Raw genomic sequence first — 21,038 nt, 5'->3', positions numbered from 1 at the left:
AGGATTGTTTACCTCTATCAACATAATCACCAAGGAATAAATAATTAGTCTGCGGCGGGAATCCACATTTGGTGAAGATTCGAATCAAGTCTCCATATTGACCATGAACATCACCGACGACTTTCACCGGCGGGGATAATTCTAATAAACTAGGTTGAGAAAGGAAGATTTCTCTTGCGGTGGCACAAATTAATTGAATTTCGGTATTTTTAAGACATACATTTTTCGTACGTTTCCCACTATATCCCGCATCTAATAATCGTTGAATTAAATCTTCTATATCGATAGTATATGCATTATTTGATATTGAAGTATTGGTTGTACTTTTATTAATTATATTTCTTGATATTGATGAAGTTTTTGATAATTCTGCTAAATCTCCCATCAGGGATGTTCTACTATGGATAGATTTCTGATCATATTCTTGAGTTGGAGTAGATACTGTTGTTGTATTGGGGGTGTTTGTAGTTGATGATACCATGGGGGATGATGATATTGCCAATGGGGAAGTACCGGAAAGTGACGGTATTGAATGATTCGTGGAAGTTCGGGAGATATTATTATTATTTCCATTATTATTGATGTTGTTAACTGAAGATGATAATAATGGAGATTCTACACTTATTGAAGTATTTATAGTATCATTTGTATTTCTTCTTAATAAAATTGGTTCTTTTGGTGGGATTTGAATCATTGATGGTGGTAATTTATTATTAAAAGAAGTTTGAAAATTGGAATAACTGTTATTGTGAGATATTGTTGTTTGTCCATTAGTTCCATTCGGTAGATCATTGTTGTTGTTGTTATTATTTATTATTGGTGGACCATTAATGTCATCAGTAGTTGAGGTGGTGGTATGGTATGATGAAGTTGAATTCTTTCTAGATAATATTCTAGGTGTACCAGTATTGCTGTTGTTGTTGTCATGGTTGTTGTTGTTGTTGTTATCATTAATACTTGATAGGGATAGTTTCAGTCTTATTGATCTTGTTGATTTAGTTGAATTTGAAGTATCAGTTCGTTGTAATGGAGGGGGAATCTTAAGATTTGATGATGATGATTGTTTAGAAGTAGATGAACCCATTTAATCAGTATGTAGTGTGTGTAGTGTGTGGCTGTGTAATGTATTGTATAGTAGTGAGTAGTGTATTTGTAGTTGGTATGTACGTAGTAATAATAGTAGGTATATAGTTGGTGGATAGATGAATAGAAAGTGAATGGATGGACTGATTGACTTTGAAGGTTTTTACAAAAAAAAAAACTTTTAAATGAAAATAAAAAAAAAAGCAAAATCAATTTTTTCTTTTAATTAAAACAATTTTTTAATTTATAAATTTATTAAAAACTTTTTGTTTTATTTGCTGAAGTGATGTCACTAATTAGAAGTTCTATGAATTGAGCAAATAGAAATAAATAAGTAGTAGAAAGAGTAGTATTGATATAGTAATCAATTGCTCACTAATAAACACACTAACAACAAAAGGCGTTATAGTTTAAATGTTTCTATTTATAAAACTTCTACCTTCATGAATAATAATGATGCTTAGTTAATTTAATGTACAAGAAACGAAAGGGGAGAATGAAGGGCTTTTTTATGATTTATAGTTTATTAATAATTTATCTTTATCTTTAATTTGCAGATAATTACAGGGTATATAAGTATATATTCCTTATAGTATTCTCACATGACCCTTATTGAATCATCTTGTATACATATATATATATACTCATTGGTTATGTCTTATAATAGTTTTATACGACTGGAGTATCTATCTCTAAGCCACCGCATATCCATGATTATTATTATTATACAATTATATAAATATATGATGATTATCTATTACTTATCATCTTGTCTTACTTATTATTATACCCCCTTTCATTTACTATTAATAGATCATAAGGGATATAGTCTATCATTATAGCTATTCTCTCTTACTACGATGAACATGTGTGTATCTAATTGACAAGTGTTCATAATTGGGTGACTAGCCGTGCGACATATTTTTTATAAAATGTCGCGTTTTTTCTTTGACTTTTATACGACGACATGATCTGTCAGTCAGAGGCGGATTAGGCGGGGATTTTTAATTAATTAATTACTCAATAATCAAGACTTTGCACCAAGTTTTTGTGACGCGTTCACAATCAATTTGTGTTTACACGGACACACCGGGATAGGTAATGGGAATAGAAGAGACTTATATTGTAAATCTATTATTAGTCACTTCGGAAGGTATGGAATATTCTTTGGATTGGCTTAGATAAAGAAGACCTAGGCATAGCTCCTCCGTAGGACTTCAGTCACTTCTAGTTGTTCGAATAAGTAATGAATCAAAATATTTGATAATGAGACCGATAATCTATATATAAGATCCTACTAACTGCTCCCATGAAGTTTTCAACCGAGAATATGAATAAGTGAGTATTTCAATGACATTAATTAGTTACCAATTGATTCATAGTTAAACAATGTTGCAACGTTATATGCAGGAATGAAAAATCTGTAAAATGAGAAAAGAATTTTTTCATATTCTGGAAGACCCCCAATACCCTTTTAGATGGAGGTACCCAAATCAAGATAAACTCAATATGATCAGAACCAGGCAGTTGTTCTCATTGAGATACTCAATACTATCTCATCCACGAACATGGACCCGACAATTCACATCCACTTCCAACTACTATCAACAAAAGAAAACCAATGACGATGATCCAGATCATCCTTCAAACTCTCCACCAATAGTAGGTGAAAATGGACTCTATTACAACCAATTCACCAAACAAGAATATGAAAACGCCTCCAAAATAATCCAAGACCAAATCAAAAAACTAGAACTCCAAATCAAGGGAGATTACAATATCCGAGAAAATATTGGAAAAATGCCTCAATTCCCAGCACCTTCAACTGATGTTCCAATCAAAACCAAAGTTGAAAATTTGACTGATTTCTTTATCCAAACCATAAAACTAACCGGTCCAATTTCATTATCGGCATATATGCGCCAATGTCTAACCCACCCTGAATTCGGATATTATACCACTCGTGACCCATTGGATTCTCAACATGGAGATTTCATTACTTCGCCGGAGATTTCGAGTGTTTTCGGGGAGATGATTGGGGTATGGTATTTCAGTATTTGGCAGACTCAGAAATGTCCCAACAAGATTCGATTTATTGAATTTGGACCGGGGAGGGGGACATTGATGCATGATATTTTGGTGACGTTTAATCGATTGGTAAAGAGGGTACAAAAAGATATTGAGAGTGAGATATTGATGATTGAGGCATCGAATGTGTTAAGAAGAGAACAGTGGAAATTATTATGTGGGGAGGAGAATCAGTTTGGAACGACAGAAGAAGGATATAATGTCTCAGTTACAAAATGGGGAAATGGGATCAAATGGTTAGATACTGAAAAAGATATCAAACATACCAACGAATATGCAAATTATATAATCGCTCATGAATTCTTCGATGCATTACCTATAAAATCCTTCATTCGTAAAGAACAAGGATGGCGAGAACTCGTAGTTGAACATTCATCAAGTGTAACCAACACCCAACCCAAACTCGAAGGCACAACCCCATCTCCCAATAACCCCTTATTAGAAACAGAATTCCATCTCACCACTTCCCCAAAAGAAACCCCCTCCTCCATAATCCCAACCATTTCCTCTCGCTATCGTTCCCTCCCCATCGGATCCCGAATCGAAATCTGCCCCGACGCAGAACTATACATCATGAAAATGATCCAACTCTTAAACAACACTAATGGAGCAGTCCTTATAATCGACTATGGACTCATAAATCAAATCCCGGAAAATTCCCTCCGAGGGATCCATAAACACAAATTCGTCCTGCCATTCATCCTACCCGGTCAAGTCGACCTATCCATCGATGTCGACTTCGATAATCTTTCCACCATATCCCAGGGCTTAGCACAAGTGTATGGACCGGTGAAACAGGGGGATTGGTTACATAATATAGGAATTGGATATCGGATTGATCAATTATTGAAAAAAAACCAAGGAAATGAGGAAGTGGAGGATAAGATATATGGAGCATATAAGAGATTGACTGATGAGGGGGAGATGGGGGGGATATATAAGTTTTTGGCATTGTTGCCAAAAGGGTCTGAAAAACCTATTGGATTTTAGTTTGTTGGTTTGTAGATAGTAGGGTGTGTATAGAATAGATTGTGGTGTGGATGTTTAATTACGTCATAGTTGAGAATTGTAGGTGTTTATTTTTTTTGCAGCAAAAAGTTTAAATTTGGAAAATGTTCTAGACTTTACTCGGGTATCTTCATTGTATATAGACACAAACAAGCAAATCTTCTATGAGTAGGCAAATGATGTAATAGATAATCTTGTATATAAACTGTACAGAGAAGGCTGTGTCATGGATGTATTTTTGGATTGAAAAATTTCTTGTTGTCTCATGCTCTAAATTATTTACGTACCCTGGGCTAAGTAAGTTAATGTACGATGAAGTGACCCCCAATATTACTTTAATATAAAAAAATAGAGGATTCTCTCTCTATCGTTCCTAAGCTGTACGGTGTTTGTAGCAATAATAAGAGTAGTATAGATAGAATAAGTGTGTAAGTTTCAGTTTAACATTTTGTGTAATCTTAATTAAAACATTTGCAATTGAAACAAAACTGGTAGATTTGAATTTCTTATTAAACACATAAGACGCGTAGCCTACAGAGGTAACCATTGGATCATCATACACCCTAACCCAATACTTCAAAGATACATTCACTACAATATGTATATATATATAATGTATATGATGTAATCTCCCAATATTTAATTGTCTCCTTAGAAGTATTGTATGATTTTAATTTATACTGGTAATCTAATGTTGGCTATGTTGTGTAATTTGTTTCTCACCATAAATTAATTTTTTCTTTCGGTTGTAAAAAAAAATTAATCGATTTGAGATTTTTTGACAACACCACCAACATTATCCAAGTAAATTCATTCCTTATTCCTTATTCCTTTTAACTTGCTATTCAATCTATCTTAGCATTATTCATCAAATAGAATCAATCAATCAATCAATCAACTGAATCAACCAATTAATTAATATAAATCAACTGAATCAAATCAACTGTTGCTACTGTTGCTACTGCCATGTCATTTGCCGATAATTTCTGGACTCAAGATTATAATCTGGGATTTAAATTATTATTTGAACAATTACATCAAGGTATTAATGAAAATGAAGAATTCATTCAATTATTTCAAAAAAGAATGGAACTGGAATTAATTTATGGTAATCATTTAGAATCAATTGAAAAAACCACCTTTGCTAAACGTAAAATTAATCAAGATTATGTTTCATCAATTAAAAATGCATTTGAAAAGATAAATGAAAATTTCATGAATCAAGGTTCTTATCATTTAAGTATTGGGTCCATTATTAAATTAAATGTATTGGATCCTTTTAGTAAATGGTGTAAAGATCATCAACAAAGAATTGAATATAGTGAATCAATTATAAATGATAAATTTAAATTATATAAATCCAAAAAATTATATGTTGATAAATTACAAAAAAGATATTTTAATAAATGTAGAATGTTGGAAGAATTTAAATCTCATTTCACGGAAGAAGAATTAAAAGATCAATTAAATGATTTATCTTTCCAAGAGAAAATCCAACAACAACAACAAATTGAAGAACATCAAGAACAATTTGAACAATTATATTATTTTGGTAATATAACTTATGATTTTAAAGCCATTAAATCATTACTTATTGATATTTTAACCAATGTTCCATTATTTTCTCATAAAGTTGCCATTTTAGGGACTTATCATAATGTTTCAACTGGTAGTTCAATTACTCAATGGATAATTGATAATATGCCACAATTTAATAAAAATTTAGATAAAGCAGAAGCATTTGGTCAAGAATTAATTAATAATGGATTCCTTAGATTAATTGGTTCAATGGGGAAAAATTTCATTAATTCTTCACAATTTTATTATCAATGGAAACCAATTGTATTTGAAATAACTAGTATGCCAAATCCGGCTTTAGCGGTTGCAGCTACAACTCCTGAAGCCTCCACAACTGCAGTACCATTGGGATCTAGTGCTACTGCAGACTCTAGTTTAGTCAAAGATTATTTCGAAGACGTTAAAGAAGCAATTGGTATCAATTCTATTGATTATAGTGATAAATCCCAATTTTCCAAATTAATGACCGAGGTGAATCAATTAGATAAACAATATTTGAATAATGTTATAGAATTAGATAAATTAAGATGTGAATTTGAAGAAATTATTATGGATCATTTAACTTTTATGCAAAAATGTGAATTAGATAGATTAAAAGCATTGAAAAAAGTTACATTTGATTTCTTATCAACATTTGTTAATAGTTTATCCAAAATGAAAAATTTCATTGATGAATTATTATTATTAGAAGAAACTATTCATCCAACTAGTGATTTAAAGTTTTTCATTGAAAACTTTTCTACCGGGAAATTTAATCCCCAAGTTACTTTATATGATAATTATTATGATTCAAATATTAATCAAACATTTGGAGTTGATTTAAATATAAAATCAAGATTAGATAAACGAGTTGTCCCCTTGATTATTCAATGTATTTTAAGTCATTTAGATTCCGTATATCCCGAGTTAGAAAATGATGAAGCAAGAATTAATCTTTGGACTGAACCTATTCATTTAACTCAAATTCATAAATTACGTTTTCAATTAAATGATATTAATGATTCAAATGCAATAGCAGAAATTTTAAAACAACATTCTCCTCAAGTAGTTACAAATGTATTAAAATTATATTTTATGGAATTACCTGATTCAATAATACCTTATAATAATAATTATGATGTTATAAAATTATTATATCAAAATTATCCAATTATTGATGAATCAAAAACAAATTCAAGAATAAATGGAATTCAAAATGTCTTGGCGGAATTACCAAAATATAATCTCGCAACATTAGATGCAATCCTAACTCATCTCAAGAGATTAATTGAAATCATTGGCTCGAAAGAACCTAAATTAGCTCAAGATTTCCAAGCTTCTTTATGTAAAGAATTTGGTCATTTGATATTACGTCCGAAATCAGACATTCCGGAAACAAACCATGACAAACATCAAATCAATTTCATTAATGATTTATTCAATAACAAGGATTCAATCTTTGATGAATTAAGAAGAAAATCATCCATGAGACAACAACAACCAGGCGGCAATAAATCAAACTCATTAAGTCGTGAGAGTTCAAGTAAATTAGTCTCACCCGCTGGGTCATTATCCTCCCATGCCCACACCCATGCCAAACCATCAACACTTGCCGCAAAATCGAAATCGAGACTAGAAGCAAGATTACAAAGTGCAGTCAAGCGATCAGGCACCACAACTTCCACAACTAAGAAACCCACCCCACCTAAGGATGAACCATCATCTTCGACATCCCCACAACCTTCAACTGGGTCTTCGAGTGGAGATGTAACCACTCCTGGATTGTTGAGAAGATCATTATCACCCACCAAGAAGAAATTGAATAGTTATTTGGATAAGAATAATGGCACACCAGCATCACCACCAGTTTCATCTCGACCATTGAAGAAGGATGTATTATATTATAATAATAATTCCAATCCCGAAATTGACACGGAAGGTAATCCACCTATTCCACCACCGAAATTTGCTCCGAGTTTAGGAAGGAGGACTTCGGTGAAGGATTTGGCTGAGAAGTTTGAATCACAATCTCGGGAAGCTCTGCCTGAGAAGGGAGAATAAGCAACAAAGACTATTATAATTTAAATAAGTACGTTTTTATGTTTTTGATATCGTTTTCTATACCACTAATAATAATAATAATTTTTGATATAATAACTAAGTAATCTCTATAGAAGTTTTGAATGTTTGATATCATGTCTGAGACGATATACAACCACCAAAAGACACAACATAACCACCACCAATGGGATGAGTAACCATTTCGTCAACGTATCCATCCACCCCTTCTGTACCACCATTGGAGCCCTCATTCTCTCTCTTTCTTCCTTCTGATTTCTGTTATATTGTTGAGCGATTTCTTGATGATTATTCATTAATAAATCGACTTTTTGCGTAAGTTGCCCCATGACATAATGTTGTTGTCGAACCTCGCCGATGACTTTTTCATTTAGGGCGGTGATGGCGGATAAGAGTTGTGACGATTGTTTGGTGAAGGTTTCTTCGAGGGTTTTTAATGAATTGGCAATATTTGAAATTTGTTTCGATTGGTCATTTTGGGTGGAGAGGAATGATTCGGTGGTGGCTTTTAATAATTTCTCCTGGGTGGAAATGGTGGACGAGAGGGCCGTTATGAGTTGTTCGAGGGATTGGATTTTTGATTCGAGTTGGGTGGTGTCGAGATTGGGTGGTGGTTGTGACTGGATGTTTTGTAATCTTTGTTGACGGTCTTGCTGTTGTTGATAAAGCTCTTGTTGTTTTTGTAAGAGATTCTGTTGTTCTTGTTCCCTCTGTCTCCTTGCTCGTTCCATTAATGATTCTCTCACAATCCCAGGGCTAGCAGTTGGTTTTGAAGCATGGGCATGTTGTTGAATCACTTCTGTGATTCTTACATCCCCATCGGCCCCAATCAATCCATGATCATCAATTGCATCAACAATCAATTCATCCCAGACTTTTATTCCCAATACTTCAAATTTCTCATTCGATTTCAGGTTAACATCGCCACTAATCCCATATTTCATCGCATTGGGAATATGAATCTGATCAGTCTTAAAACATAAATTATTATTCACTTGGACCTTAAACCATTTCCTCTTCTCCAGATATGATATTCTTATAGTATATGGAACTTGAGAACTCAAATACTGGAACCTACATTCCCCAATCGAATCCTTCAACTCCCGTCCACCATTTGCCGTTCCATCATTATTAAAAATCTTCAAACCGGGTTTTTCATGATTGTTAACCAAGATCCGAAATCCATCATATCTTTCCCCATCATCTTTCAGATCCACACTCACGATCCAGATCCCAAATTGATTCTCATCAGCAAATGCAATGTCTTCATGAGTCCCCGTACTCCGAAATACAACCTCAAGTGTCCATTCTGGTTTATCCAATCTCAGTTGGGACCAAATCGACCCCAGGCCTGTGTTGTCAATCAATAATCTCCCGGTATCGAAATATATCGCCCCTTGGGGGGTCCATAATGATTTCGGAATCAGGGAAAGGGAGGATATATCCAAGAGATTGGGTAAGGATTTTTGCGGATTGGGTGGTGGTGGATGGGATTTGGGGATGGAACGGACGTTGGGCATTATCGAGGATGTTGGATGGATCCAGACGAGGAGGTGGAGGATGAAGAAGAAGAGTGTGGGTGTCTTCATTGTGTGTGTGTTGCAATTGAGTTGACTTGTTGGAGGGTTGGCTGGCTATGAGTTCTTGGTTAATTGTCCATTTTTTTGTTTGGTGCTAGTGACAAGTGAAAAATTTACAGTGGGGTGCGGAAATATGGCATTCGAAGATTTGATAGAGAATAAGAAAGTAAGAAAGGGGGAATGGAGGCAAAATCATGGGGCTTAAATACAAAAGTTTGGGATAAGCAGTTTGGACATTGTGAACATTCAGACTACACAGAGAAGCTTGAAGAATTCTCTACGTTTCAAAGAGATTAGTTAGTTAAACAAATAGGTATTAAACATATATTCAAATATGGGTGCAAAAATAATCTAAACAATAACAGAACTAAACACTACAATAACCACCATCAACTCTAATATCAGAACCAGTAGTAAAACTGGAAGCATCACTAGCCAAATAAAGATATGCCCCAACCAATTCATCAGTTTCACATTCTCTACCCATTGGAGTCAATCCCCACCATTTAGCTCTTTGTTCTCTTGGAATAGGTTGTGACAACAAGGTATTAGTATATCCTGGAGAAACAGAATTAACCCTAGCAAATCCAGCAAATTCAACCGCTAACCCCTTGGCCATATGCATGACAGCCGCCTTGGCTGAATTATAACAAGTTTGATAATTGGGGACATTATTAATATGAGCTGAAATTGAAGCAGTAATAATAAATGACCCTTTTCCCTTCTTCTTAAAGATTTCTCCGGCATATTTGGCGCAATAGAAAACACCATGAACATTAACATCATAAACCCGTTTCCAATTCTCTACGGTTGAATCTTCATTCAAGATTGATCCAGTATACCATGCAATACCAGCATTAGCGACAAATACATCAATAGTACCGAATTCTTCTTCAATCAATCCGATGACTTGTTTGACTTGATCAGCATTGGTTATGTCAAGTTGATAGAATTTGGATTTTATGTTATATTGGGACAGTAATCTCTTGCATAAGCCTTGATCATTGAGATAATCTAAAATAACAACATCACCACCAGCTTGAGCAAAACCTTCGGCAATAGCACTACCAATGGCACCGGAACCACCAGTGATTACGGTGACTTTACCAGATAATGAAAATCTTTCAACTATACTGGGGGATAAGTTGAATGGTTTGGTTGGGACAACAATATTTGGATCAGATTCTGGTTTGATAAATGATGTGAAGGACATGACTGATAAGGAGAATTACTTAAATTTGATAAGTGAGGTGATAGAGAAAGAAGAGAGGAATCTTAATGGGAGATTTTTCAATCTATTTATATTCCCCTGTAAGGGAAGCTTAGCCTTAGGAGTTGATCCCCCGAAATAAAAATAAAATAAAAATAAAAATAAAGTGTCTGTCTAATTTTCGGAAGAACTAAACATGGTTCGGGAAAACTCAATCAGAAAAAACAAGCATTAAAAAATATTTTTGTTAGTGTGGGGGATAACACAATATTTTTACGATGAGCCTCATGTCAATTTCTTTTTAAATGGAAAATGAATGTTCTACCGATGGAACAATATAAAGTTTATTATTATTTGACATGGAAGAATATAAGTAATTAATGGGGCATAAATTATGGAAATATGACATTTCGTAAATAGCAATTACTACACGGCATAAAAGAGTTTATAAGGTTGGGGAGTATTCCCCCGGGGCATACGTAACAAAAATTGTCTTATTAAACTTTAATATAAAATCACTAAAATATATAAAAATGTCATTTTCATTTCCATCGTCAATGTCAACACCCGACTCTAAACGGTACTTGCACATAAGGCAGCACCAACACCAGAACCATCTTTAGCAATCTTCAAATGAATCTTCTTATTAGTTCCCTTTAATGGATCAATAACAGCAACTGCTTCCAAGATAGTTTGTTTAAAATTTGGATAAAATTCAACCACGGACCCATCACAACCAAATTCAAAATCCTTATCATCATCCTTATATTGATCCTTAACCTTTCTAGTAATACCAGCCAAAGGAATAGCAGAAAGATAAGCAGCTCTACGAGAAATTACCTTGGTTAATCTTTGAATAATAATTCTTTCATGATGAGTAGTTGGTAATCTTAAATGATTTTGTAATACTAATCCTGACATCTTTAATTCGGTAGAATCATCAATTTCAATATATGATAAGATTTCAGCATCTAATAACCAAGGTTCAGTGATTCTATGAGGTAATGAACCACCTCTTTGTTTATATAAATCTTGGAAAATTAATCCTTGTTTAAATAAATCATATAAAGCAACTCTTAAGATTTCTCCAATAAACATACCACTAATTCTCTTTTCAAATAAATGATATCCTGGATTAGCAGTTTCTTGATCAACAATTTCATCCCATTTAGTACTTGGTAATACTTTTAAAGTATTATCAAATGATCCCCATTCAGTATTAACAACCATCCCTTTAGCACCTTTAGGGATTTGATCTGGGGTTAATTTAGGAATGTTTTCCAAGGTTTCATAATAAGCACCATTGGTACCAGTACCAAAAATACAACCAATAATAGTATTAGCATTAGATTCCTTAGGATCATTAACATAAGCTCTTGATAATAAAGTACCAACAGTATCATTAGCTAAAGCAACTACATCAACTTTAACTCCCAAGATGACTAAATTAGCTTGCAACAATTCAACAACATCTTTTCCAACCGCATCTTCAATTGAAAACCCTTTGGTCCATCTTAATAAAGTACCTCTATTTAAAGCAGTTTGATCAACTGGGAATGAGAAAGTAAAACCCAATTTCAAATGACTTCCATCAGCATTACCTTGATGATGTTCATCCAAGAAAGCTTTAACTTTCTTAGCTAAATAACTAAACAATTCTTCTGCTTCAGTAGCTTTCATAACATCAACGGGGATTTTATATTTTGATTGTTTTAATTCAAAAGTATGATCACCTTTTAAATCAATTGAACATACTCTAAAATTAGTACCACCTAAATCAGCAGCTAAAAAGATTCCTTTTTCTTTACCATTAGGGATACTGGTGACATAAGTTGGAATCATGGGCATATATTCTCTGGTTGGTTTAGGAGAGGCCAAACCTTTTTCCATTGATTCGACAAAGGTGTCAGTGGCTTTAATGATGAATTCGTCATTGATCAGGAATTGTTGTTCGATGTCAGCAATGACAGTTTCTAATTTATCAGGTAAGGACATGTTGTTTGTTTGGGGAGTGTTTACTATTTCTAGTTGTAGTAAAGAAGAAGATGATGAAATTTATCAAAAAGAGAAAGTAGTTGATGGGGAAATCAATAGTTTATATAGTAAGTACAACGACTGTGTGTGTGTGGAAAAACTTTAGTGAGGGACTAATTGTCTGGGGGTGGGGGGATGTTCCAGTCTAACTAATTAAAAGGGAATTGACACTGAAAGTTTATTAAAGAAAAAAAATAAGAACTATTCATCAACTGATGGTTTGGATAATTAAATTCTTTTATAAGGGAAGAAGTAAGATGCCGTGACTATGGATTAATTTCGGAAAAAATAAATTTCACAAAAAATTCTTAGCGGTTAAAAAATAATTTGAAAAATTACATGTTTGTGGGATCTTCGGAGTATTCTTCTCCTATACAGTTTTACACTTTATACTTTTTCAATTCAAATCTAATCATATGACAATTTANTTCTCCTATACAGTTTTACACTTTATACTTTTTCAATTCAAATCTAATCATATGACAATTTATATAATTATATATTCTTACAGTTCAATACGAGATATCATAATAAGAATGTCCCACACGGTAACGAATAATATCTACAAGTGGAATACAACATAGTTTGTGTATTTGAGCCCTTTCAAAGTGAAAAAAAGAAGTAACATTGTGGGGACAAGTTCACTTTTTTCTGGAGTGAATTCCATATGTAGTAACCACTCCTCATGTGTGTAGGTGTGTATGTTTTGATAAATTTTCTTAGCTACACTGTTCCACAAATGTCTCAGGTGGGATCTGTAACCAATAAAACCTTAACTATGAGAGTGCTTAGTGCTGTCGAATTGTAACAGAATTGACAAACAATACAAAGAATAAGCCACAATCACCCGTTCTTATCGATGCCAATTGTAATAAAACATCTGAGCCCATTGTTGTTGACGGTTTCGGAACTGATTATTGGAATGAATTGATTCCGGTATGTGTTGCAGGGTAGTTAGTATAACCCCAGACTATTATACAAAAACAAGTCAGACAACTACACCATCCCCTCATTGTGTTTGAAGTTTAATTTTCCTAGGTCATATGTTCATATATGATGTGCGGGATGCTTGGAGTTGTACGACGACTTTATGAAGTGCCGAATTAATAGTCCAAATTAACACACACTTTTTAAACTTAAAAGATTAAAATTTTTCACAATTTTCAAACTTTTCATTGCAAAAAAATTTGCGACCATTTTAACACAAATTTTAATTATAATCTGGGAACACAGCCGTATTGGGAAGTATTCCCACACATGTCTATTATTAGAAGACCAGGCTTCAAATAGCCTTAGTCTAATTTATACATGACGCGTAAGATACAAACAATAGTACGTAGTTTCTCGTATCATTTAATCTACACTCATCATTCTTTTTCAAATGATTAATTACTAAAGGAGCTCAGCCATTTATTTTTTTGGTGTAAGAAATTATTTCTGACTGACTCCGGAGTTAGACAGACAGAAAGAAAAACGACGTCATCTGTCATTCATTTAAATTTCTTGGACACACAAATTTAAAAAATAAATATCCGGGATTGTTTCCCTTATTTTTTGGTGTGCATATTTCCACATACACAATGGAAGAGAGTCATCTTTATGCATGTGACGTAATTAAAAATGTATGACTCTCATCTCCATCATCATCATCATCGGAGAAACCTTTACCCCAGGGCTGAGGGTTTAACCGAAAACCATAAGTATATAAGATGGGGCCCATAAGACCCCATTCCTCATTTCTTTTCATTTTTCTTATCATCATCAATCAAACAACTTTGTTTATATTATAAACAGACAACTTAAACTTTTACTTAACTAACTTAACTAACTCAAATTAACTTACAATATGTACGGAAGAAGAATGGGAGGATATGGTGGTGGATACGGTGGTGGATATGGTGGATATAGTGGATACTCAAGATATGGAGCTTCAAGTTATGCTTCAAGACAATCTAATTCAAGATATGCTTCTGGCTCTTCGACTAGTAGAAATTATCAATCAAGTTCTACTAATAGTAATAGTAGATACGCCGCTACCAATTCAAATAGTACAAATTCAAGATATAACAATAGCAATTCAAATAATTCAAATTCAAGATATAATAATAATAACAATTCAAGCTATAATAATAATCTGAATTCAAATCCATCAAGTAATAATTACAACAATAGGAATGGTAATAATAACTATAACTACAATAATAATAACAGTAATTCAAATACCAGAAATCAAGCACAAAGAAATAGACCAGTCAGAGTCAGAAGGCGATTTAGTCCAATGAGGTTTGCCATGTTTTTCATGTTTTGGAAAACCGCAACTAGACCAAGAGTCGTGGTACAACAGGCACCTCCACAGGAACCTGTTCATCATCATCATCAAACAGTTCATGTTCATAATCCTCCACAACAGGAAGAACAACAACAACAACAACGTGGTGCTCCAACCCAGACTGGTGGAAAACATGATCATCATGATTTACCTCCGCCTGCTTATCATGATGTAGTTCAACAACAAGCTTAGATTATATCGATTATGTATAATGATAACCAATAAATGTTCTTATTTAAACTGTAATAATTATTTTCGCAGCCTTTTAAAAATTAATCTGTAAAATTTTACATCTCCTTCATAACCTGCAAAAAAAAAGAATAATTTTTCAGATTCTTCATTTCTCTTCTAATATGATTAAACACCCTTCGATAAATAGATATAGATGAGTGCATATGCTGCTCTAAAGGATAATTCGACAATGAGTTCGATATTCCATGAAGGAAGCGACAACAACAATGAGGACGAAGATGAAGGATTGCTTCAATATCAACAAAATTCCTCCGATGAGAATGAAGAAGAAGAACAACCCGATGAAAATGAGATACCGACAGCTAATACTGTAGAAATTCCATCCCGACAACAAATCATACCCACCCCACCTCCAATCCGATCATCAAAACTACCTACGCAATCCCGATTTCTTCCGGATGATGATAATTTGATCTTCAGCGACGATGGAGAATCCATAATCATAGGATTAAAAGTCAACGAATACATCATCATCCAAGGACAATGTAAATTAATTATCGAGAGAGGTGCAATCATGTTTAATAGATGTCATTATATGACAGCATGTCCAGAAACTAAATATGATATAATTGCATTACAGTCGCAATCATTGCCCATGATTTCGAGTACACAGGTCATGGATCGATCCGTGGGGATACGGGATACGAAAACTGCCGAGAATGAACATTTGTTTAGTAGTGATTATAAATCGGTGATCAGGTTGATGAATTATCGAACGGGGTTGGAAAATATAGGGAAATATTATTCTCCATTCAAGAGATTGGTGTTTAATGGGGGACTTGGGGATGATGGGAATGATCTTGAGAGTTTGGAACCACCGAGTTTGTTTGAGAATTATTCATTTGAGATAATACTAAAGGAAAAGTCCGGCATCGTTGGACTTGCAATTGACAAATCATGGTCTAACAAAATAACCGAACTCACCTCGGACAACAGCAAAGAGCCTAAAATCATCATGGTCATCGGAAACAAAAACACCGGAAAATCAACATTTTCCAAAACACTCCTAACCTCCTTCCAACTCGACCCATCATCCAATCCATCCCCAATCTCCTATCTCGATCTCGACCCCGGCCAATCCGAATTCTCATATCCATACAGTCTATCCCTTTGCGAATTCCTGTCCACCCATCCAAATCTAGCCACATCATTCCCCTTCACCACCACTATCACCGACCGCCATGATCATTATTTCGGATATACTAGTCCTGTCCACTTACCTGACCACTACATCGCCATCATCAAACAATTATTCCACATCTATGTCACCGAACACAAACCCCGCGGGAATAGATTGATAATTAATACCCCGGGGTGGATTAAGGGATATGGAAAACAACTCTTGATCGAAATAACCGACTTCATAAAACCGGATATGTTGATTTTGTTGAGTAATTTTGTGGATCGCGATCATGGTGATAATGTGGATATTTGTGCTGGGTTGTCGTTTGGGGAATTGGAGGTCTTGCAAGGGATGTATCAGAGTCCGAAATATTCCGCGGCCCAGATTAGGATCTTGAATAAATTGACATATTTCCATTATCGACAAGGGGTGTTCGAATTTGAGAAACATTTATTAGACCAGTCTCCGCTACGGGTGTCATATGAAACGATTGGTGATGGATCTGGGTTTAGTGGAATCAATGCGGTTTCGGTATTGAATCATACACAAGGGTATGATTTCAATTATGAGGATTTGTTGACATTGATAGAATCGACAATATTGGGCATCTACGCAATCGAAGATGAATTATATCAATCTATCAAAATTGATCTTCATTCAGAGCCTAAACATGATACATATCCGAAATATCTCGATCCAGGGGCATTACTTGAAATATTACATACTAATGATATTAATAAAGTGAAATATCTTGGATTGCTTATTCTTCATAGTATTAATAAATTAGAAAGATATATGAATGTGTATGTACTGGATCTCGTTCTTGATAATATTAAAGAATATGTTGAGTCAGGGTATAAATTGGTGCTTGTGAGAGGAGAGGGGGAGTTGCCAAGTATAGAAGTATTGAATCCTGAGTTGGTTTCCCAACAGGTGAAATCAATGAAGAGGAAACGAAAGAGGATCAAGGCAGGGAAGAATGATGATAGCGATGATATATTCACAATGCCATATGTGAGTTTTGAAGCTAAGAGTAAAGTAGGTGGAGTTTGGAAAGCTAGACGAAATGTCATGAGAAGAAGTCATCAACGTTCATAATATTACATAGTCATATATAGTCTATCTAAAATACCATCCATCAGCGTCTCCTTGACGTTTATTCGGATTTGAAAAAACACTACTATTTTCCAATTTATATATCCTCCAAGCTTCTCGTATATGATGAGGTTGAAGTGGCGCTATCCTATCACCCTCATACACCAACCTTCTTTCATCAACTTCAATGTCCTGACCTCGTTGTAAACTATGAACAATCTCTCGTTTTTGTTTCTTTTTGGCATCAATATCCAATATCAACCTCGCTTTATTTTCCCGTTCCTGGATCTCAAATGCTTTGGTTATAACTTCTCCCAAAAACAGCTTGGATATCCCGGCAATAACCACGGCGATATTATGAGGAATAGAATGACCAAGGACTCCATTACATATCTTCTTCACACCCGGTTTATTCACCGTCATCCGTCTATACGCTTCAAATCTTTCCATTTGATCCTCAGTGAAATTGGCAATTAATAATCGTTTCTTTTCTTCTTCAGTAAGGTTCTTATCCACCATGGTTTTCTTTAGATTTCGATATTTTTCAACTAATTCTTCATCATCAATCTCAGAAAGATCAGTCAAATCCTCCTCGTCATCATCTTCGTCGTCTTCATCCTCATCCTGGTTGTTTTGGTCGTTATCATAATTATCATCATAGTTCTCCTCATCATCTGAATCTTCTTCTTCTTCATCGAGGTTTTCTTCATTATTGGTTTTATCTAATGCACTGAAAAATACTCTCCAGATTAATTCTTCGTCTTCTTCATCTAGACTGACATCAGTGTCATACAGTGCATCTGATTCATATTCTATTTCTATCATCTCCGTCATTATTGATCTGCTTAGTTTTGGTTGTTCTAATGGATAAATCCAATAAGCTTCTGGGAAGGATTTGAAGAGAGTTGTAAATATTTTTTGTTGTTTATTTTACAGCGCAACTGGTAGCACCCGCCTTCTTACAAAAAACATGGAAATGTGATTGATTGACCTTTCAAGAGGTTTCTTGTACGCTTGTATGTCGTCTAGATATCCTGATTGAATCCCGAGAGCGGTATGTAAAGTATGGCACACAGAATGTAGTACAGGGTTCTATAAATTTATTCTTCAAAGTGAATTCTACGTTTGTTAGAATATGATTGGTTTAAGACGTACGTATACTATAAAAATCTATGACAATCCTCCCTGATAGGAGAAGTATGAAATCAATCCGTACTGCCGTATGATATATTACACAAATATCTTTAGCGAACCCTTATTGTAGTAGCTTGCAACTTTTTAGAGATTGCTACTCCAACAGATGAATCACGCGTTCTGTTTTGATTTAATTGTTGATCTCTCCTTGCCAATCCCTCAAACCAAAGAATAAGTTGTATGGCAAATCCACTAAAACCTTCTTCCTCAAGTAAATGTTTATCTAGAACTGTTGGGAAAACAGTCAATGGATCTGATTTGTTTATAATTTCAATCTGAGGCTTAAGTAAATGATATAGAATCGTTTGTGTAATTAAAAATGGTAAATCATTGGAATAGATTGAATCTAGGGTATAAAACACATATGCTCGTTTCCCATCCTCATTCATTCCCATGTGAGTTTGATCAGATAATACCAATTCAATAGTATATGGAGTTTTCACCTCTGCCACGGGCAGAAGATAATCATACAATTTCACTTTGACATGTTTATCGGTTAAATATCTTAATTCTTGAGTAACTTGAAGTTGTGTAGCTTCAACCAAATCAGGGAAATTGAATTGCTCATTTCCAAATTGAATACCAACTGGTATTATTATTGGGAATGAAGTTTTAAATGAATCTGAATATGCTCGGGTTATTGAATACCATAGAATTGGTCCAATTATAATTAGAATGATAATTATCAAATATATTATTCTCTTGATCAATCTTAATGTGAAGAGTATCAAATATAGCACTGTCTTAATCAACCACCATAGTAATGAAAACATTTCTTATAGAGTTTTCTGTATCGAGGTGTCTGTTTGGATGTTGTTTTGCTCCCCCAATCTATTCCCCCAATTTCCTCAGAAAAAATAATTGAGATTCAGAATCATTTTATTATTAGTCTCGACTCTCATCGGAAATCTATTTGGAACTATAGTTGGCAATCCACCTCCACAAAATGGCTACTCCTTCCCTTCCAATCGAAAAGGGTTTAGACCCCAAATCACAAGAAGCAAACTTTGTTCATACAGTATATAATGAAATCGCTCCTCATTTTTCCCAAACCAGATATAAACCCTGGCCAATTGTTGAAAAATTTTTAAAATCCCGCCCCGATTATGCCATTGGATTAGATGTAGGTTGTGGGAATGGGAAATATTTGAATGTTAACGAAAAGTTATTTATGATAGGTACTGATAGATCCGAAGGTCTTGTTGAATGTGGGAAAGATATTTCCAAAAATACTTATAATTTAGGTGTAGCCGATGGACTTTCATTACCACATCCTAATAACACTTTTGATTTTGCAATTTCAATTGCTGTTATTCATCATTTTGCTACTGAAGAAAGAAGAATACAAGCGATTGTTGAAATTTTATCGAAATTAAAATCAGGTGGGGAATGTTTGATATATTGTTGGGCATTAGAACAAGAGAATTCACGTAGAGGATATAAAGAAGGTGATGAACAGGATATTTTGATTCCCTGGGTTTTGAAGAAACCTCAACCAAAGAAAGAAAAGAAAAAGCGAGCAAGAAAACATCAACAGGTGAACCAAAGTGATAAAGACGGAAGTGAATCTTTGCCAGAGGCTGAGGTTGTTACAGAAACTGAACCGGAGCAGAAACAAGAAGAAGCAGGCGAAACCAAATATCGATTCTATCATTTGTACAAGAAGGGTGAATTGGTTGATAATGCACTTAAAACTAAAGCATGTTCCATAGTGGAAGAAGGATATGAAAAGGATAATTGGTGGGTAGTAATAAAGAAGCTTTAAAATTGGTCATTATATATGTCTGTACTATTAGTAATATTATTTAGCATATAAATACATAATATACCGTAATTATATCTTAATATCATAGGCAATCACCGTTGCGAAACCTTAACTACCATTATGGTTAATTATCGTGGCTCTATGGGCAGGTCTAGATCTTTTTTTGTGTTGTTCCAGAAATACTAAGAATATTTGCAACACAATTTTTAGACGCCAGATTGCAAAAAAAAAAATTAGAATTTTATTCTTCTTTTCCTGTTTTACTTTCCACAAAGAATACTCCACCATTTCAATAATATATTCAATCAACTACTTTATTAATATCACCAATCTATCAAAGACCCTTTTGCTTTAGAAAGTTAAAAGAAATATTCCTAGTGTGAAATTGTTAGAGGGAAATGAGACCAATTTGGGACAAAAGCCGCCAAAGAAATGAAATCAAACCACAGAAACAAAATTGAGACTTCTTCCAACGACAATCAACAATACAATATTACTACTCCTTTATCATCAACATCTGATCATGTTCACTATCGTGATTGCAGGAATAGCAGTCATTAGTTGTCAACTGTATATTTCATTCATCACTTTTAGAAATCAGAGTTTCAACCATTATTATCCTAAACCACAAAACCAAATAC

The 21,038-nt window shown here is 34.1% G+C and overlaps 11 protein-coding genes across 11 annotated transcripts; 5 read left to right on the top strand and 6 right to left on the bottom strand. All coding sequences in view use genetic code 12, as the record gives it.

Moving 5' to 3' along the window:
* Positions 1-66: 66 nt before the first annotated feature.
* J8A68_005541 (pzh1) lies at positions 67-1,084 on the bottom strand (the record flags this gene model as incomplete). Its single annotated transcript, XM_049409619.1, has 1 exon — positions 67-1,084. A coding segment is annotated over one exon (1,018 nt), but the record flags the coding sequence as incomplete, so codon positions are not given.
* A 1,508-nt stretch (positions 1,085-2,592) lies between these two features.
* On the top strand, positions 2,593-4,161 carry J8A68_005540 (uncharacterized protein; the record flags this gene model as incomplete). The annotated part of the gene is made up of 1 exon (XM_049409617.1): positions 2,593-4,161. The coding sequence occupies one exon, from the start codon at positions 2,593-2,595 to the stop codon at positions 4,159-4,161; it is 1,569 nt and encodes a 522-aa protein (XP_049261253.1).
* Positions 4,162-5,145: 984 nt separating this feature from the next.
* J8A68_005539 (uncharacterized protein) lies at positions 5,146-7,797 on the top strand (the record flags this gene model as incomplete). The annotated part of the gene is made up of 1 exon (XM_049409616.1): positions 5,146-7,797. One exon carries the CDS (start codon positions 5,146-5,148, stop codon positions 7,795-7,797), a length of 2,652 nt encoding a protein of 883 aa, XP_049261252.1.
* A 107-nt stretch (positions 7,798-7,904) lies between these two features.
* Positions 7,905-9,335, bottom strand: EMP46 (Emp46p; the record flags this gene model as incomplete). Its single annotated transcript, XM_049409615.1, has 1 exon — positions 7,905-9,335. The coding sequence occupies one exon, from the start codon at positions 9,333-9,335 to the stop codon at positions 7,905-7,907; it is 1,431 nt and encodes a 476-aa protein (XP_049261251.1).
* A 427-nt stretch (positions 9,336-9,762) lies between these two features.
* On the bottom strand, positions 9,763-10,608 carry J8A68_005537 (uncharacterized protein; the record flags this gene model as incomplete). Its single annotated transcript, XM_049409614.1, has 1 exon — positions 9,763-10,608. The coding sequence occupies one exon, from the start codon at positions 10,606-10,608 to the stop codon at positions 9,763-9,765; it is 846 nt and encodes a 281-aa protein (XP_049261250.1).
* Positions 10,609-11,178: 570 nt separating this feature from the next.
* On the bottom strand, positions 11,179-12,600 carry GLK1 (glucokinase; the record flags this gene model as incomplete). The annotated part of the gene is made up of 1 exon (XM_049409613.1): positions 11,179-12,600. The coding sequence occupies one exon, from the start codon at positions 12,598-12,600 to the stop codon at positions 11,179-11,181; it is 1,422 nt and encodes a 473-aa protein (XP_049261249.1).
* Positions 12,601-14,485: 1,885 nt separating this feature from the next.
* J8A68_005535 (uncharacterized protein) lies at positions 14,486-15,160 on the top strand (the record flags this gene model as incomplete). Its single annotated transcript, XM_049409612.1, has 1 exon — positions 14,486-15,160. One exon carries the CDS (start codon positions 14,486-14,488, stop codon positions 15,158-15,160), a length of 675 nt encoding a protein of 224 aa, XP_049261248.1.
* A 193-nt stretch (positions 15,161-15,353) lies between these two features.
* On the top strand, positions 15,354-17,441 carry J8A68_005534 (polynucleotide 5'-hydroxyl-kinase; the record flags this gene model as incomplete). Its single annotated transcript, XM_049409611.1, has 1 exon — positions 15,354-17,441. One exon carries the CDS (start codon positions 15,354-15,356, stop codon positions 17,439-17,441), a length of 2,088 nt encoding a protein of 695 aa, XP_049261247.1.
* Positions 17,442-17,462: 21 nt separating this feature from the next.
* J8A68_005533 (uncharacterized protein) lies at positions 17,463-18,272 on the bottom strand (the record flags this gene model as incomplete). Its single annotated transcript, XM_049409610.1, has 1 exon — positions 17,463-18,272. The coding sequence occupies one exon, from the start codon at positions 18,270-18,272 to the stop codon at positions 17,463-17,465; it is 810 nt and encodes a 269-aa protein (XP_049261246.1).
* A 410-nt stretch (positions 18,273-18,682) lies between these two features.
* On the bottom strand, positions 18,683-19,405 carry J8A68_005532 (uncharacterized protein; the record flags this gene model as incomplete). The annotated part of the gene is made up of 1 exon (XM_049409609.1): positions 18,683-19,405. One exon carries the CDS (start codon positions 19,403-19,405, stop codon positions 18,683-18,685), a length of 723 nt encoding a protein of 240 aa, XP_049261245.1.
* Positions 19,406-19,578: 173 nt separating this feature from the next.
* TRM9 (tRNA (carboxymethyluridine(34)-5-O)-methyltransferase) lies at positions 19,579-20,397 on the top strand (the record flags this gene model as incomplete). The annotated part of the gene is made up of 1 exon (XM_049409608.1): positions 19,579-20,397. One exon carries the CDS (start codon positions 19,579-19,581, stop codon positions 20,395-20,397), a length of 819 nt encoding a protein of 272 aa, XP_049261244.1.
* Between the last annotated feature and the right edge of the window lie 641 nt (positions 20,398-21,038).

This window comes from Hemisphaericaspora subhashii (genome assembly GCF_019202705.1).
Source record: "Hemisphaericaspora subhashii strain CBS 10753 chromosome Unknown scaffold17, whole genome shotgun sequence".
NCBI lineage: Eukaryota > Fungi > Ascomycota > Pichiomycetes > Serinales > Debaryomycetaceae > Hemisphaericaspora > Hemisphaericaspora subhashii.
Note: the sequence above shows the minus strand (reverse complement) of the source record. Positions and strands in the feature narration are given on the sequence as shown.